This window comes from Rhea pennata, chromosome 17 (genome assembly GCF_028389875.1).
Source record: "Rhea pennata isolate bPtePen1 chromosome 17, bPtePen1.pri, whole genome shotgun sequence".
NCBI classification, from domain to species: domain Eukaryota; kingdom Metazoa; phylum Chordata; class Aves; order Rheiformes; family Rheidae; genus Rhea; species Rhea pennata.
Window position 1 is genome coordinate 15,101,790 of NC_084679.1, and position 13,689 is coordinate 15,115,478.

The 13,689-nt window shown below is 42.7% G+C and overlaps 1 protein-coding gene across 7 annotated transcripts in view; it reads right to left on the reverse strand.

Annotated features, from left to right (window-relative positions):
• Positions 1 to 1,401: 1,401 nt before the first annotated feature.
• The window catches only part of MORC2 (MORC family CW-type zinc finger 2), a 44,702-nt gene continuing 32,414 nt past the window's right edge, over positions 1,402 to 13,689 (reverse strand). For 4 of the 7 annotated variants that reach the window (XM_062590118.1, XM_062590119.1, XM_062590120.1 and 1 more), the window contains 11 exons: positions 12,709 to 12,814; positions 7,851 to 7,983; positions 7,398 to 7,472; positions 6,872 to 7,261; positions 6,331 to 6,474; positions 6,182 to 6,236; positions 5,228 to 5,369; positions 4,686 to 4,877; positions 4,493 to 4,586; positions 3,133 to 3,321; positions 1,402 to 2,342 (listed from right to left, as the gene is read on the reverse strand). In XM_062590118.1, coding sequence (XP_062446102.1) covers positions 2,274 to 2,342; positions 3,133 to 3,321; positions 4,493 to 4,586; positions 4,686 to 4,877; positions 5,228 to 5,369; positions 6,182 to 6,236; positions 6,331 to 6,474; positions 6,872 to 7,261; positions 7,398 to 7,472; positions 7,851 to 7,983; positions 12,709 to 12,814 — 1,589 coding nt within the window. In that variant the 3' untranslated portion in view covers positions 1,402 to 2,273. The other 3 variants (XR_009960166.1, XM_062590123.1, XM_062590122.1) reach the window with 3 other exon arrangements.

Sequence of the window (13,689 nt, forward strand, 5' to 3'; positions counted from 1 at the left end):
GCTGAAGAAGGCCCTGACCAACTTGGTTCCAGCTTTAAAGCCAGCCTTGTTTGGAACAGAAAGTTGTTAAATGATCTCCGGAGGGTCCTTTTAATCTTAAGATTTCTTAAGGCATTAGTAAAACCTCAGTTAAAAATGTTACGGTCTAGTTACCACATTACAAAAATTCAAATTGAAACAGGTGCAGAGAAGGACTACTGTGAAGACTGAGAATGAAACCTTGTTTAATAAGCAGTTAAAATCTCCTGGCTTGCTTTTCCCAGCAAAAGGGAAGTTAAGAGGGGACAATTACTTTCATCAGTACAATTGATGAGTAATTCCAAAGAAGAAATGCAAGTCAGTTAAAAATATTTGATACAAGATCAAAGAAATAAAATGCCATAAAGGAGTTAAAATGGAAACCAGAAGTTTCCAGGGAACAAGGGAATGAAATTCCAACACCTTTCTAAGAGGGGAGCAGGAACAGGGGATTGTATACTCCTGGAGTTGCACCATCTTTGAACTGTGTTTTTAATTAATCTGGTTCTTCACAATTTCTGCTGGTCATCTGGAAAGGGCAAAGATTTCTTCTCAATACATAATTCAGCTTCTAGAGAGGGATCATTTTCCTCTGAAGCACCAGTGTGCAATCACAATTAAAGAATGCCTTTAATTTTAATAAGGAACTTGAGAAGGCTGATGGTGACTACACCTTCATTTGAGCAACTCTACTACTCTGTCCAGAAAAGTGTGATGTGGGGAGGTAAGGGATAGGGATGGAACTTCTTACCTTCACGCATAGTAGGATATCAAGGCCCACGTCCTAAATGAAAGCAAGCAAGTCTTAAATTCTATGCTATTACTCGGACCTGAAACACAGCAGTATCTTTCCTCTTTTCTGCTCTTTTCCTGTGGTATGTAGAATTTGGGAGTTCTGCAGTACCACAATAAACCTTTAGTGCTTGAGGTGTTCTGTGCAATAGATGTTTAATTCAATATTATCTGCAGAATATCTGTTACACACTTGACTGTTATCAGAAGAACCTCAACTGTCCACTTTGTGTTCCTAAGGGGGCAGGGGGCACATCTCGGTCACATGGTGTTTCTTCAGACCATTGGGCTGTGGATTTGGGTTTTCTGGGCACTTAGTTTGTGGACATTACGCCCTAGCGAAGAATCTTACTGAGAAGAGAGCTAACTGACACACTCAAACTGAGTTATCATTGTTTCAAGTGTCTGCTAGGAGCTGTAGTACAGCCTCCAACTGTGAGGAAAACGGAAAGGATGTATCCTTGTTGCTCACCCAAGGCCAGATGCAATTCAGTGATGCAGCGCTCCAAAGGCTCCAAATCCTTGCACTCTAATTAAAATCACCTGGGAAGAGCAAGTTGAGCAAAGCAACACAAACCTTAGGGAGTGACATTAGAACAGACAGTCACTTTATTTTCAGCTGGTCAAGGAGTTCTTCTGTCCTTGCAAATTATGCCTCAAAAAAAAACAGCAGCAAAAATGTGCAATAAGGTGACTGCTAGAAAAGAATCTGAACTCCAACTCTTTCTCCTTCTGATGATCACAACCCATTGCTAGCAGCCTAGCAGGCCAGACTCCTTAAAAATAATCCTTATCCTCAGGAAAGTGTTAACATCTTCAATTGCTCCACCAGGTTACAGAAACCTAATGTTCAGGAATTTCCCCCCAAGCTTTGTCAGAACCCCCAAGATATCACCTCATCCCATCTGTTCCTGCTCACACAGAAAACATGTTTTGATCTCCTCTGTGTAGTTCAAATTCCTGACTTGGCTTTCTCTAGCCCAAGGTTGGTATCTCAAAAGTCTACGTCCCGACCTCCTGTTCTATAACTCAAGGCCTCAGTATTTTTAAGTTGTTGTCAGATTCTTCCTCGAGACAATCTATGAGGCAGGATGTTCTGATCTTCTGGGTAGGGCATATCAACATAGCCCAGATGCAAAAGGTGTACTCACGCTTTTACCTCGCTAAAAGCACTCAGCAACCCTCCTGTCATACCAGGCACAGTTCCCATTTCTTTTAAAAATAAATATTTATAAACAGAAGAAAGATTTAAAGAACTACAATGTTAAAAACGTTCCTGCCAACAGCACAAATGTCTTTTTCATGTATAGTCACAAGAACAAGTTGTACACCGACACAACATAATGACAGTCTAAAAACCCTTCCCTCTCATTGGCTGCCACAGTCCTCCACTGCAGGAATCCACATCTCTGCTCACAGCAACCAACTCTTCTGCATTTCTCCAGGGTCTGTAATTGGGCTGCTCAGTCTCCTTTGGTGATCAGGTCCTCGATATACGCATCCAGCTCATCGTCTGTATTAATATCAATGTCCTGAAATCAAAAGCACAAGAAACACCAGTGAAAAGGTAAATCTTGAAGGACAATGTAGGAATGGAAAAAATGCAAGTCCTTCCCAAGCAGCACAGCATCCTCTGCAACAATCAGCCTTTAGGTCCTGACTTCCAGCACTCTCCAGGAGTGAAGCTTTATTGTTGCTGCATCTGCTGTGAAAGCACTACCAGCTTTCCTTCGTCAGAGCCTGACTGGTAGACACAGTGCCTGGAAACCATTCATCCACCTGATGCTCTAGCAATACATTCAAGTAATAAACTTACTGTGCTGATCATGGCCAAGTTAGTATTTTTTGAGCTACAAGACACATTTTCTCAACAGTGAACAACAACTTCCATTTGCTTTCATTTTCTTCCTTTGGATAGTCTTAATTTTGTTTCAAGTAGTGTGGCAGAAATTCCCTCCAAAACACTTCAATATCATCTGCAGAAAACTGCCTATGCCCCAGAAATTTCTCCTGCACTCTCATGTTTCACAGAGTAAAGCAAAAATCAAAGAGAAAAGGCACACTCAAAGTACAGGCCATTAAAAAAAAAAAAAAAAAAAAGCACAGCCAGGAAGAGCAAGGCTTAGATCCCCAAAGGCAGGCAACCACAGCAGCTAGGCACTTAGCCACTTCTGATGATCTGTGTCCAAGATGCACTGAACTGAGAAAGAGCAGAAGTGCAGTCAAACTCTGGACTAAGACATCTCAAGTGTCTGGACTGATCTCAGTGTGGTGGTGAAGGATGTTGAGGCTGCTCTGGTTTAACACCCCTTCCTCACCCACCTCCTGCACTTTCTGCAACAGTGCCACAATGTTAGTCCTCAACTTCTGCAGCTTCTCTTCTGTTTCCTTCAGCTTTTTCTCCGAGTTGCGGAGGTTTTCTTCGCAGGCTTTGGCCCGGGCATCAGCACGCGTCTGATATGAATTGCACAGATTCTGCAGACCTACTTCATATTGCTTGAAATATTCTTTCTGTAGAAGACAAAAAGCAAGAGACAATACATTAAGAAAAAGCACCAAGTGTAAAGGGAAACTCCAGCTCATGCACCTTCTGGAATAATCTAGCTACCACATACTGTGACTGAACTACACATGCCTAACACCTGCTTTCTTTTGCTGCATTAGTACCATTTCACACTTACATTTCTGATTTACCTACTTTAGAAAGCAAAAGAAAAAATCATACAGGTTTTCCCACTCAGAGACTAGAGCTGCAAAAGCGCAACTACAGTGTAGAAAGAGCTGGACAACTTCAGTACGCAGTTAACTTCACTAGTATAGACACCGCAGACAGCACAGCTTACTGTGAGGTTAAGAACGTTTGCTAAATTCACAGTAAACTCTGCAAGACAAGCCAATAGATTATGCGAAAGCAGCATGACCAGCATCTCAAAGCAGACTAACCAAATTGAGAGAAAAGAGGAAGAGTGTGCAACATATACGTGTGGAGGGAGGGAGTAGGAAACTTCAGTGACTACCAAATAAGCCATTCCTAGTGGCATTTATCACCTGCAGACATCCCTTGCAAAGCTATCCCTTTGATGCTTGTCTGCATGACAGCAAAGAAGAGCGAGCTCAGAATCAAGTACCACTTCTCTGCACACCAGCCTGCCATAGGACGTATGCTGAATCAACAGCAATACACTGCTTTGCGTTGTGCCTTTCTTGAGGTAGCTTGGTCATCTGGAAAAGCATGAGGTGGGGTTGGTTCCTCTGTTCTTTCACCTGTTTTTGAGACTGCCTCTAAGTTAACATTTATAAGGATGGGGACAAAAACGAATAGATTCAGCTACACCCCATTTCCAAAAGCCTCTAACCTGAACTGTCTTCTTTAAAAGCTTAACAGCAACGGACAAGAAATTAGGATAGCAGCAGTCAACTTTCTCACACAGCTGTAAGCTAAAAAAAAAACTTGGTGCAGACAGCAGCTGTTGGAAGAATGAAAGTGCACTTGAAACCTCTCCTCATGTGTTCTCAGCTACACTGGTCTGCTAAGGACCCAAGCAACCTTTCAAAAGAAAGATTGCAATCTTGCATCCAGAGGAGGCACATTTGCAGAAGAATGGAATGTGTGTGTGTCTGTATGGGTGGGAGGAAGATGACGATGACAAAACCCACCTTTCTACAGGCATACTGAACTCACCAAGGGAAATGCCATCAACTCTTCAGAGCTCATGGAACTTAACTCCTTCTTGGAGATGGGAAAATTTGGAGGTAAGAAGTACCGCAAACAATTCCTACGCAGGAAAAAAAACAAAGCCAGAGTCTGAGTTTAAAAAATCTGTTTGAAGACTAAGTCAGATGGCAGCAGCTCACAAGAACCACTGTGAACCCACCGAAGGATCTGAACTAGTAAGTCTACTGTTTCTTGGCTGCTGCTGGGACCAGTGGTGTCTGGCTCAATTCTGACACAGTCTGAGGTAGAAGGTTCAGCTGCAATCACTTCCTCTTCCTGCTGCGTATCTGGAGTCTGGTACTCAGGAGAGGGAGGCTTCATCAGCCTCACATCCTCGCTGCCCTTCTCTACCCTGAAAAAAAAAAAAAAAAAAAAAAAAAAATCAAGGGGAGGTCACACACCCTTTTCTATTTTAGCCTTACCTGCAATCCTGTTAACAGCTTCATAAGAATCTTTACACAGCCATCACCCTAAAAGACCTCTAGATTACACAGTATTTCCCTCCACAGAAACTGTCAAGGTGACAGGCAGACCACACTGAGCCTGTAGGGTCCATTCAGTACAATGCAGCAGGATAGTCCTGAGTATGTGCTCTCTAACATGACAGCAACAGGCTGGTCTTCAGGATCTGTGAAAGTAAAACAGGGTCTTCCTCCTGAAAGTAAAGTAAATCTCCAAAAGCCAGTAGCTAAAGATAGTTACCAGCGATCTCTCGGTGTGGTATCTGTAGGAACATAATCAAACTTCACCTTCCACCGTACTGCATTCTTGCCCATTTCCACAGCTGTCACACGGCCTGTGAACCACTCCTTGTTCACACGCACTTCCACATGCAGCCCTTTATCTGAAAGGAGGAAGACATTAAAGGTGTTTGCAAACATGTGGATTCTGAAGGTTATGCAGAATGCACTCTCAGAGAAGACAGCGCCCTCATTTGGGAGCAAACCGAAACCTGCGACAAATCCTTCACACAGGCTACGAACCATAAAAACACTGTTGTCAAACTCCCACTTTCTCACAAATAGGACACTAATAAGTAATGAAACAACATGCCATCTTCAGACAGAGGGGTTTCGATGTACTGCAGGCTGACCAATACGCAATTTTCAAGCTTGTAGTAGCCACTAGGACAATTTGCCATGCACTCCTAGAGGATCACTTTTCAGACACGTTCTTGGAATAAGCAGCAGAAACTAGATGAACTGCATCTAGCAGAAGATGCAACAGCACCTTAGCTATAATCTTTCCTAGGGATCTCTCAGCTGTTCTTTCACAGCAGTGCAGAAGTCTAAATGCAGCCCTCAGCATTTCTCTGCTAATGAAGCTGCAAGGTCCAGTTAGGAAGGGTGAGCATGATTTATGTTACAGAAGCATGATCCTACTCTATGCAGCAAAACACCACCCTACTTAATGCAACCCTCACCACAGATCCTGCCACACTACAACTGCCTCCTGTTACATCAAGGGGGCTTAGCCAAACAACTTTGTTCCATGTGAATTAAGAGTCATCTCAGGGGCTGGGACCCAACTTTATATTAATTCTTGAATTAAAATGTCATTAATGAAATCACATATTTAGCTGGTGACTCCACTTCTGCAGTAACTTCTTTCCACCATCTTAGATACTGGAGGGGAGTTCAGTGGTTCATTTCTCACCTTTCTGAGCTTTCTTCAGTTCTGCTAGCTCTTCTTCCCCTGCACTGTCTGTGAGCTATGAGCAGAGAGAGCTCAGATTAGTTTTTTTCCCAGTAAGATTATGAATGTTTGACAAATACCTTCTGCTTGGAAAAATCTGCAGTTCTCACCTCTACCACCACCTCGCTAGAATCCTTCTTCTCTTCTTTTACTACCATAAATTTTCCTCGTTTAGTCTTCTCCTTCTTCTGCTCCACTTCCTCATCAGATCCATCTTCTGCAGTAATTAAAGTCCTCTTCCGGGTGGTGGAAGCCTGTTGGAAACACACAAATTGTAGTTGTGATTCAAGTATGCTGACAAACAAGATTTTCCTTCAGTCAAGTAAAAAAAATAAAGTACTCAGCACCCAGTATCTTCAGTTGAGAACTTGGGCAGTTTTTAAAGATTTTGGTGTGTGCCATGTTACAATACAAATACTCACTCCCACCACCATTATGTTTGTGTCTGGGGAACAAGCCTGGTCTCAAAGAAAGGGATGAAATACATTAACAAGTTTTCATGAGGAGTGTAGAATAGCATTATGATAGAGTGAAAAAAAAAAAAGATGACCTTATCCTTGCATAAGGAATACACAGGGGATCCACTGTGACAGGGCAGGACAGGCTATGCAGAATAGCAAGCAGCTGACAGTTTTCATCCCACAGTCTCACCTGTGTACATTTGACAGCAACAGATTTCTTTAGTGCTGGCACCTTTGAAGTTTTTGGACTAGGGGTCTCTCGTGGGCTCTTAGGACTCTGCAGGACAGCAGAGTGTGGCTTTGCTGCTGTAGCCGATTTGGCAGGACTTCTTAAAGTGCTGTTGGACTTTCCAGCTGTCACAGTGTGCTGGTGTGTCCTGGAAGTACTGGCCTCCTCCTTGGAGGGCACACTTGTCAGTTTGGGAGTGCTAACAGTTGGCTGAGCTGAAGAGCTCTTTTTTTGCTGACTGGTGGACTTTGGAAGAGGCTTGGGTGGTGGCGGTCTGCTGGGAGCATTTTTAATTACATCAGGTAAAGGAGGAGATCGTGGGCGTTGAGATCTGGTCAGTGACTGGGTGTTCTGAAACAAATGTAGGCAGAAGAGAGAAAAGAAGGAAGAGTAAGGCTCAGTTTCGCATTACAGCTAAGAATTAAAGCCTCATTGATTAGCACAGAAGAGTAAAAAGATACAGTGGTATCACAGCTCTAGCATTTACCTCTCCTGCAGGCCGTGTAGTCACCTCCAGGGGCAGTTTCTTTAAGTCAGCTTGAGATCGAATTGGAGTGGTTTTCTAAAGAAAGGAAAAAAAAAAAAAGAAAAGAAAAAAACACACCACAGTCAGAAAAGTTATCTTTGAAAGCTGTCAATACTTGCCTGAATTCAACTTATCAGATGCCCAGTTTAAAATTAAGACTTAAAGGTCTGCTCTGCAGTGCTTCAAGAGACATTCCTTCACCTGGGCACCAGGAGTCACTCATCTTGCGAACAGGATATGCTATGTAATATGGAAGCCAAGATGCTTATTTCTTGGTATTAAAACCACGCCCACCCCATGAATGCCACATAGCACACGTGGTATTAGAGGCTGAGAAGACATTACTCAATGTCCGTTTGCATTAGGAGGTCCCCCAAAGCGCTGTTGCACTTAGCTGAAAGCCTCCAGATTCACCTGCAAAGCTTCCAGCTTTTCTTGCTGCTGGCGGATTTTCTCTGTCAGCTGCTTCTGTTTTTCTTCGTGTGACTTCAAGTCTTTCTTCAGAGTTCCCAGTGGCACTTTCTGCTTCTGCTCTGCAGCTTCACATCTGATACCAAAAGAATACAAGACAACCTCAGCAATGACAGAAGAATCTGGAAAATCTCACACACCCAGCACTGTCCTCAAGTCCCATCCTGAATGTAGCAGCAAAACTCCTTTCCTTTCCTCCTTGTGAAATACATTCAGAGTCACAACCTCAGGATTTAACTATCAATCACTTAGCCATTAAAAACCAAGCCATTTACACTAGGAATTACCAATTCAGAGCCCAGAAACCACTAAACAAAGCTCATGAACTGTTATGACTGGCTTTCTCTTCTGTTTCTAAACTTAGGTCTACCACAACAACTTTCCTTCCAATCAACTTATGTCAGAATATCCTGTTTGTGTTGATTTTCCTTTTGTTTAGAAAGAAAAGCATATTACTAGCAACTTGTATGTTCTTTATGTGTACATTCCAACAGAGAATGGACTTGCATCCTTCTTGCTAAAGCCATAACATTTTCCTTTGCAATGTATCTAAAGGGGTATTTGTTGTTCCCCTCCTGTTCATCTTATGGCATACACAGTAGTGATAATTACCGTACTATCTTAGGTCCTATAAAATGCAGAATCCTACCTGAAGAGACCTTGAGAGAGAAGGAAAAGGGCAGGTAGGAGATAAATGAAAATGTGGACTTCATGTCTTAAAGGTCACTCCTTAATAACAGTTTTCAAGAGCATACGCATGGGCTGACTCAAACATTTACTTTAGGCAGCTACCCTGCCACTAATTGAGTTGCATCAGCGCGATGACACCATTCTCCTCCTGAAACCTGCATCAGCCTTGGATGGTACAGGGGAAGTGCCACAGAATGACACAGCAATTGTCCAAAATCACACCTTTGCACTATACTGCTACCAAAGCCATTTGAACTCTCGCAGTGGTGAATCCACTCTATCAGAAGTGCTGACTAACAGCCACTGCATGGAGAAAAGAACCTTTTGCTGCTTCTGCATGAAGATCCAATCTGAAAGATAACCCAAAAGCACGACCACCTTCAAAATAAAACAAGTATGTATTGACAATGCATGAGCCACACTTCCAGTCAAAAAATGATGCTAAAGAGCAGTGGGAGGATTATCTGCTTGCTAGGACAGAATTCCAAGACCACCTTAAGTGAATGCAGAGAGATCTGAAGACAGCAGTATTTGGAGGCTGATTTATGAGGACTCGCACCATCTTCAAACTTTCAGTTGAACATCAGGGATGTCTCCAAATGAAGAAAAGGAAACTGAGGGGGATTCCAAGATTCATCTTGCATCACAGAACTGAGTCATGGACAGATAGGTCAAGATCATCCCTTTGAGGGCAAAGGCCCATCCACAGAGAGATGCCATTTAGACAGGAATGCAGCGTGTAAGGACTGAGACAACAGGTCTGAGAAGGCAAAGCCAAAGCGATCCAGTGGCCTTTTACACTACCTTGGGGCCAAGCTGTCAATCATTACCTGCAAGGGTGAGCCTTATGGAAAAAGGGAAGACCTTGCCTGCCTTGGAGATCATACAGAGGTCCAAGAAGCCGATTAAAGATGATTTCACAAAGATATGTGATCCAGAATCTGCTACCTGAAGGGGTCCCCCAGACTGAAGATACACATTCACCATGACCACATTTGTCCATGGAAAGGAATATAAGTGGCAGTTTCTCCATCAGCTTGTTCTCAGCTGAATCACTGCAAGGGAGTTTTTAATGGAGTGATTACTCCCTCTATTAATGAAGCACCTGTCATCACTGCAAGCTGACTGCATGATAGGAAAGCTGCAATTCCCAAAGACAAAGCTGATTATGTGGCATCATACGCAAATTCTCCAATAGGGAAACGTGGTTCTGCAGTCACTTACTCCACATGCCACTGCATGAACTGAAGGTGATAATGTAGTTAAAGCTATCTTTTACAGCTGAAGAAATTTTGAAAAACCCCCATAAGTTCTGTGGACAGGCAGCAATTAGACTATTCAGGACATTCCAAAGACAGATTGCATCACTGGAGGTAGACTACCATATGCATCAATATATCAACGCAACCAGAGAACCTATCTCAGAAAGACCTCTAACCAGTCAGGAATCATGGTCAGGAAAAAGCAACCGTCTTTGCAATGAGAGCAGCCTACAGCTAGCACCATGACTCTGATGATGCTCAAGGAGCTTTGTCTTGACTCAGAAAGGCATCTTCAGCAGCTGCTTCAGCCGCAAGCCCAGATGCTACCTGGGACCCTTAGCTGGGTCTTAGATAGAAAAGAGAAGGAGGAAGAGCCTGACACTGAAGTCTGACACACACGTGCTTCCTCTGTGACAAAGTGAGCAATGGTGCGGCTTAGTACTAACCCCAATATAGACTGTGGTATCTGACAAAGTAACTGGGTAAGTACATTGACAGAAGACTGCTTTACAGGAAAGATACACAGAGAAGGGCATCCAACCCCAAGTACCCATGACAATGCTCCAGAAAAGCCATACTAAACAAGTCTGAAGAGCAGAAACTGAGGTTTAGGTGGACACATCAGACTGGCTTGCTGAAATGAAAGTGGGGAACAGCTCAGTACCAACAGTGGACACTCTGCAGGGAGACAATGCCAAGAAAGTCTTCTGATGCCAGGAGAGAGTCTGCAGATGTAGTCTGATAGTGCTTCATCATCGACTTGGCTGATGAGATTCTGCAGAGATCACATGGGTCCAAGAAGTCTGCCGTTTAACAGCACAATACAAAGAAGGTAGGTAAGAATTCATCTGGATTGCCTTGCCAAGGATCAACTTCCAGCCTGTCTCAAGACCGACCTGTATTATAGGTCCTCAGGAGAGGTGCAAAGGCTGTGGAAAAGTGATCCGACTTAGACCAAGCCAGTTAGAGGATGATTGCCATTGTCTACACAGAGACAGCAATCCTCATGGTATGCAAGCTTGAGCCCCCCGCCCCTCCTTGTGAAGCACTATCAACAGTGATGCTTCTGAAGTCCTTGATCCTCCTTCCCTTGTAGGATCATAGAATCACAGAACGGGTAAGGTTGGAAGGGACCTCTGGAGATCATCTAATCCACTCTCCCTGCTCAGCAGGGTCACTTAGAGCATGTTAGACAGGGTTGCATCCAGGCAGGCCTTGAAGATCTCCATGGAAGGAGACTCCACAACCTCTTTGGGCAACCTGTCCCAGTGCTCTGTCACTCACACTGAAGAAATTCCCCCTCACGTTCAGGCGGAACTCCCTGTGGGTCCATTTCTGCCCACTGCCTTGTACTCCCATGGCAGGATAAATGTCTGGAACAGGACAGATAGGGCACAAGGTCATAACACAGCAGTGAAGGTCTCCAAATCCAGGATGCAAGGAAGTAGCAAGAAACCCCAGATAGCAGAGCAGTTCAGCTCAGAGGGAAATTCAAAATACAATGACTGCAAACATGGTCTGCTTTTTTATGGCACTGAGTCAGAGGAACTCTAGCACAACCTCTATAGATATAACAAGGGAAAATTTTCCATCTCACGTGAAAGGATGCAAGTACACTCACTATTAGAAAGTGCATGTAAGTCTACTCGATACAAAACTATTCTTGTTCGAAGACTCCTAAGATCCCCCTTTCAAAGAAGCAGAAATCAGAAATTTAGCTCATCTCTTCAAGAAGTCTTATTTGTGCCCACCCATCTTCCCCAAACGAGAATTCGGTGATGATACCAAGTGTGGATACACTACACAAGCATCTGTTTCAACTCCAGAGTTCAGTAAAGAACACATGAATGGCACAATATCCTCTCCAAATTTTCAAGGTATTACAAAACAAAAAATTTTAAAAAGTCTTTCCTTAGTAAATATAGTTTAGTTCTAATGATATCATCAGTACAACAATACTCTTTCTAGTTATACGCCAAAGCATGAGAACAGGGAGCAACAGGAAAATTAACACCAGTTATCATTCAAATAGAATGTGCCAAAAGCACCAGATTATTGGTGCTTTTATTATAATCTTATTATAATCTTAATATTAATTATAATCTTAATTATAATCTTATTATAATCTTATTATTATAATCTTAGAAGATCAGTAGTTTCCAAATATCAGCATTAACACATCTTTACCAGCTTTTTTGTACACAGACACTAAGATTTTGATTCTAATTAAAAGTTACCACCTGGATTCTTTCCCTTCAAGCCTAATTTATGGCCTGATCAGCTTCTCTCTTTATTCAATTAAGATAAGAATGAAATTCTGCTATATCTCCCTTGACAAAGAGAAAAGAGGAGCCAAGAGCAATTGTGTTCCTCAAGAAAAAGTAGATTCTACCTAAATTTGGTAATTGTGAAACCTGCCTTTGGTATATGAATCAATGTGCTGCTCCCTCAGCTGTACAAAATGTCTTTGTTGGGCTCCCTGTAACTCAGAGGTGTTACTGCAGTACAAGTTTTTGTGTTTAATGAGCTGGAGCAACAGTAGCAATAAAGACTCCACTGAGTACTGGATACTTTCTGCTCCAAGTCTGTACTTACGACTACTCTTCGATTGCTATTTATGCCACCTGCATTAAAAACCATAAAGGACCTCAGTTTACTCTTCATCCTGTGGAGCATGTCAAACCAAAAATATGTATGCCACCACTACTCATTCATAGACTGTGGGAACAGTTTAGTCGACAAGCAGAGAATTTTTGCCTATCCCCTTAAATTATTCTAAAAGAATAGAAGACCAAAAAAACACAGATAAGGTACATTACAGAAAATTCTTTATATTAACCCACTCTTACCTGTCTTGTTCAGGATCAGGGTTCATAGAACACACCCAACTATCAGGATAATTCTTCTCCACTGAACTCAGCTGGAATGGGAGAGTCCGCCATTTCAGACATACATCTGTTAGAGAAACACTATGCAAGTCAGAAATATAGCTTAAGCCATAAAATCAGACTCATTGAGTCCATTTAGCATTCAAGGACAACAATGGACAACATTAATTTCTGAAGAAAATCTAATGACAATAGGACTAGTGACAGCAAAATAGTAAGAAGTGAGACATAGCCACAGGATACATGAAGTCCACTCCTGCTCCATGGTCCCAAAGCACCTTGAGGACGACCTCAAATCTGGGAAACAAGGCATCCCTAACAAGAATCAGTGAAACCTGGTATCTATCAACTAGCACTAGAGGACTCTACACTCACTGCTGCACTGACAGCTACACAGCATGTAGAGCTCAAACCAAAACTGAACAGCCAGTCCCAAGAACACTACTCATCTCAGGCATCAGGCTGTCCCTTACTGGTATCAATACATAAGTCAGACTTGTCCACTAAAACTTTAGATAATGATCCAATATATCATAATGAACCAGGAAGACACATAGATTTGGCTTCCAGAGCATTGCTTGACAACAAGAAAAGCAACAGTGGGGAAAAAAAAAAATCAAGTTTTGCCTAGAAAGTGCAAGTATTCTCCAGTTCAGGCTCTGGTAGATGTCAACAGAAGAAAACTTGACAAATAACAGTAAAGTTCCTCCTGTTTGGGAGGGGCTGCTGAGAAAACAGTCAAGGCAGAGGAGCTTGACAAAAGACTGATCACTTCCAAAAGACTAGTTTCACATTTCTTGCTACACCCTCATCTGAGTCTTCTGGGGCAAATTGGGTTATGTGAGTTTGGCAGCTCTCTAGTAAAAGACAAAGTAGCTGCGCTGGGACCTCCCTTCTTCCAGCTGGAGTAAGAGCCTAGCCAGAGCCATTTAGAAGTGTGAA